The 4,975-nt window shown below is 40.1% G+C and overlaps 1 protein-coding gene across 1 annotated transcript; it reads right to left on the reverse strand.

Annotated features, from left to right (window-relative positions):
* Positions 1-1,272: 1,272 nt before the first annotated feature.
* LOC118263744 (uncharacterized) lies at positions 1,273-4,230 on the reverse strand. The gene is made up of 3 exons (XM_050705690.1): positions 4,147-4,230; positions 2,114-3,823; positions 1,273-1,311 (listed from the first exon to the last, which is right to left on the reverse strand). The coding sequence occupies exons 1-3, from the start codon at positions 4,228-4,230 to the stop codon at positions 1,273-1,275; spliced, it is 1,833 nt and encodes a 610-aa protein (XP_050561647.1).
* Between the last annotated feature and the right edge of the window lie 745 nt (positions 4,231-4,975).

Raw genomic sequence — 4,975 nt, forward strand, 5'->3', positions numbered from 1 at the left:
AATGAGTAATGTAAACAGAATAGACATTCCGCCCACCATGGACGGCTCTGTCCATCAACCAAAACATGACAATATTAACTTAAATTAATTCGTTTTTGACTACCCATTACAATCTAAATCTAGGGCCTTATATCTACAATACAAGTTCATGCTTTATGTAATAATATATAAATTTCATCAATAAAGTGATAAACAATAACTAAGTATTGACAGGTAAGATAATTAATTTAGATATAGGTCTTTTAATCTCATTATTTTTACACCGTATTGTTACCACGCGAGTAATATTGTCCAAACCTGGATGTTTATTTGTAATGATACCGTATAGCCATCTAGCGGGTGGAAGACCATCCTCCTTCACCAGAACTACGTCTCCAATCTCAGGTTCAGGCTTACAATCTGTCCATTTATATCGGTGCTGCAATTGAGTTAAGTACTCTAGTGACCATCTACGCCAGAAATTTTGAAGCATTTTTTGGGTAAGATGCCACCGCTTCAGATTACTAACAGATGAATTTTCATAATTAACATCAGGTACAGTTACCAAAGGTTCACCCACGAGAAAATGCCCAGGCGTCAATGGACACGAATCCTCTGGATTATTAGAAAGCTGAGAGATAGGCCTCGAGTTTAGGCAGGCCTCAATTTGAGCCAGCACAGTTGTCATTTCTTCAAATGTCAATGTGCTGGTGCCTATAATTCTCTTTAAATGGTGCTTCGTGGACTTGACACCCGCCTCCCACAATCCTCCAAAGTTTGGAGCATGGGGAGGTATGAAATGCCATGTTGTACCATTCATAGAAAGGAAATCCGCTATCTCGGAAGCTACTACAGACCTTTCAGCATTGAATAGTTGTCGCAATTCTTTTGCACTACCAACAAATGTGGTCCCGTTATCACTCCACAGGTCCAATACTCGGCCACGTCTGGCTACAAAACGCTTGAAAGACGCAAGAAAACTCTGAGATGTCATGTCGCTGACAACCTCGAGGTGAATGGCTCGAGTGGACATGCAGACGAATAAACATATATAACCCTTAGTGGAGTGATGACCACGACCTTTAGAGCTTCGGATGCTGATTGGACCTGCGTAATCCACACCACTGCATTGGAAAGGCTTCTGAACAGACACCCTGGCCTTCGGTAACTGACCCATCATTTGTTGATGTGTTTGTGTGGAATGTCGAATACAGATTACACACTTATGAACATGTTGCCTAACGAGAGTCTTTGCATTGATTATCCAGTATTTGGATCTTAAGTAATTCAACATCAATTGCGGCCCGCCATGCAAAGTTCTCTCGTGAGCCTCTGCAATCAAAAGATTGGTAAAGTGTGATTTGTGAGGAATTAAAATGGGATGCTTCATATTCTCATCAATCGAAGCCCGGTGCAAGCGGCCGCCAACTCTTAAGATCCCGTCATCGTCAAGAAAAGGACTCAACGAGGTAAGTCTACTACCCTTATTTAATTTACGGTTCTTTTTCACAGATTCTATTTCATCACTAAAGGACTGGAGTTGACAGAGTTTGATACAGGTAAGTACAGCTTCATTTAATTCCTTTGTAGTTAGCCAAGTAGTTATTTTAATTTTATTACGTTCTGATTCTTTCATTCGTAGAAACCTTCTACAATAAGCTATTACTCTTATTAACCTACTGAACTTAGAAAATCTAGTTAATAGACTGTCATCAAATTCTACTGCAGTTGCATGACATTTTCTTTTTATCTTTCTTTCTTCTAACGTAGTTTCTTGTATATTTCCTCTATTATAGTCTATTTTTTCATTCTGTAACCATACCGGACCTCTTTTCCAGAGTTGCAGGTCGCTACATTCAGAAGGGCTAACTCCCCGAGATGCGCAATCTGCTGGATTTTCCGACGACAACACATGTGACCACTGACTTCTATCCATAATGGTAAGTATTTCGGAAACACGATTCGCGATGAACGTTTTCCACCGACTAGGGTGGCTGCTTAACCACGCCAATACGACGGAGGAGTCTGTCCACGCATATAAGTGCTGTTTGGGAACTTCTAGAGTTGAAGCGACTTCTTGAAGAAGTTTTGCTAGTAAGACAGCTCCACAGAGCTCTAAACGAGGGATTGATACCTGCTTAACAGGAGCAACCCTGGTTTTTGAAGTCACCAAGGTTGTATGAATTTGTCCTTCTCTATCAATGATGCGAACGTATACCACCGCGGCGTATGCTACATTGGATGCGTCTGAAAAGCCATGCAATTCTAGAACCCTGTTCTCTTTGCTAGAGTTGATCCAACGAGGCAGACGAAACTTAACAAGGTTACAAAGGTTCTTCCGAAAGTCAAGCCACTCTTTTAGCAATGGTGCAGGTAGTTCTGCGTCCCATTCGATCCCAGTCATCCATATTCGTTGAATGAACACCTTCGCAGTGATGATTATCGGTGCTAACCATCCGAGGGGATCGAATAGTCGCGCTATGTCCGAAATAACCTTACGCTTCGTAACTGGCAAATCTAGCTCATTAAGCTGAATAGTATAAACGAACTCGTCATTGTCTTTGTCCCACGTTAAACCTAATATTTTTGAAATTGCATCCGTTTTTAGTTCCATGTTCCCTTGTGTTTGTGGTATTTGTTGACCGTCTTCAATTAATCTATATAATTCTTTGTTATTACTAGCCCACTTTTGGAGCTGAAACCCTCCACGTTTAAGTAGCTCCGATATCTGCTTGTATATCTCTACACCTTCTTCTATGGTTTGACAGCCCGTCATAAGGTCATCCATGTAGAAGTCTGAAAGAACGCGGTTCTTTGCTAAAGGAAATTCAGCGCCTTCGTCCTGAGCTAACTGCTGCAATGATCTTACCGCCAGGTAAGGCGCCGATGATGTTCCGAACGTTACTCGCAAATGACGTAACACCTGAATTTCGTCATCTGGATTCTCACGCCACAATATGCGCTGAAAATCTGTGTGATCATTGCACACCCTAATCTGTCGATACATCTTGACGATGTCCGCGACCAGACAGATAGGTTCACAACGCCACCGCATGATAATATGACGAAGTTCAGGTTGTAGAGGAGGACCCACCATTAAATCGTGATTAAGAGATACCCCGTTGCTACCTACACATGATGCATCAAACACGATGCGCACCTTTGTTGTACTTTTTTCATTACGGATGACGGCATGATGAGGTAGGTACACACAACCTTCTTTATCCCTATCTTGTACTATATCCATATGATTAAGAGCTATATATTCATTGATAACAGCTGAATACTGAGCCTTGAACTCTGGATTCCTTAGAAATCGCTTTTCTAAGGTTAAAAAGCGTTTAAGAGCAATGTCTTTTGATCCACCATATTTACAAGCAGGATCGCTTGACCTGAAGGGCATATGCACAATATAGCGACCAGATTCATCTCGTTTGGTCGTGCCCTTAAATATCTCTTCACACCTTTGTTCTTCTGGGGTCAAGTAGACCTTGTCGCTAACGCCTTTGGGTTCAGCTTCTAGTTCCCAGAATTGTTTGAGGAGTGTATTCTCATCTGTGAGAGTAGAATGCAATGTGACGACTGTATTGTGGCATGTCTCGCTTTGATTGATTTCACCTACTTGACCAGACAAGATCCATCCTAGTCTTGTATTTTGTGCGATGAGTTGACCAGGTGAACCTCTGATTAAACCTTCTAACAAAATCTGGCCATAAACTTCAGCACCTAAAAGCAAATCAATCTTGTTCGGAGTATCGAACGAAGGATCTGCTAAAGTCAAAGACGAGATTGTAGTCAAAACGTTTGCCATAACTTTCCTTTCCGGTAAAATAGTCGTCAATTTCTTTAAAACATAAGCCTTAACCGTGATAATAAAACTAGGGTCAACGCGTGATTTTACCTTAATGAGAACCATCGAATTTAATGAAATTGTTGATTGGTCTTGATCACAACCTATACCTGAAATTGAACCTTTAGTTGGTACTCTTTTGAGACCTAAGAGCTGGACTGCGGACTCCGTCACAAAGGAAGCCTGAGATCCCTGGTCTAACAGAGATCTTAATACTATAGCAGTACCGCTCTTTGATTCCGCTGCAATCAGCGCAGTAGCCAATAATATTTGGCTATGACTATTAGCAAAACAACTTACAATATTAGTGGAATTACTCTGGTTTGAAGTGGCAACAGCAGACACACTGCTTTCTGCAACTTGATCAGGTTTGTTACTATCACCACCTGATTTGGAGACATTTTTGAGATGAAGAAGACTATGATGCTTCTTTTTACATATATGACATCTAGTGGACTGGCGGCATGCATATACGGAGTGATTTGCCCCTAGACAATTATAACATAAACCGTTTGTTTGGACAAAATTACGACGCTTATCAATATCGAGACCGGCGAACTTTTTACAATTAGCAAGCTTGTGGTTATCCTGACAAAATATACACAATATAGTCGATACATGAAGTGACTTGACTGGCACATTACGATTGAACTGACGACCTTGACCTTTGTTATCTAAAAATTCCAAAGACCGAAATCTTTGTTCAAGGAAAGATTTGAACTGATTCATTGTAGGCAATTCGTCTGAACAATCACTAATTTTCATTTCCCATTGTTTACGTGACTCAGTATCTAGTTTTAAACTCAATACGTAAATAACTATAACATCCCAATGCTCAACCATTATGCCTAAATTTCCCAAAGCATGTAAACATTCATTAGAAGTATCTAATAATTCCTTAATAGCACTAGAAGATTCTGTTACAATATTTTTTTGACTCATAAAACGTTTAATTATACAATTAGCTAAATATTTTTTATTATTATAGCGATTCTCTAATTTACTCCAACAGGTTGCATAATTACTACTAGTAATAGGGATGTGCCGTAAAAGACCTTCAGCCTCTCCAGACAAATGTGATTTCAAATAGTGCAATTTTTGAACGTCGTCAAGTGCACTATTATCGTGTATTAAGGATTTAAATAA

This window comes from Spodoptera frugiperda, chromosome 28 (assembly GCF_023101765.2).
Source record: "Spodoptera frugiperda isolate SF20-4 chromosome 28, AGI-APGP_CSIRO_Sfru_2.0, whole genome shotgun sequence".
Classification (NCBI taxonomy): domain Eukaryota; kingdom Metazoa; phylum Arthropoda; class Insecta; order Lepidoptera; family Noctuidae; genus Spodoptera; species Spodoptera frugiperda.

Excerpts from the sequence above, each read along its gene's own strand:
- LOC118263744 (XM_050705690.1), bottom strand. The coding sequence starts at position 4,230 with ATGTCTCCAAATCAGGTGGTGATAGTAACAAACCTGATCAAGTTGCAG. Across the intron at positions 3,824-4,146 it reads TGTTGCCACTTCAAACCAGA|AAATTGACGACTATTTTACC; the intron begins GTAATTCCACTA and ends TATGTTTTAAAG. Across the intron at positions 1,312-2,113 it reads GGGTTGCTCCTGTTAAGCAG|AGGCTCACGAGAGAACTTTG; the intron begins GTATCAATCCCT and ends TTTTGATTGCAG.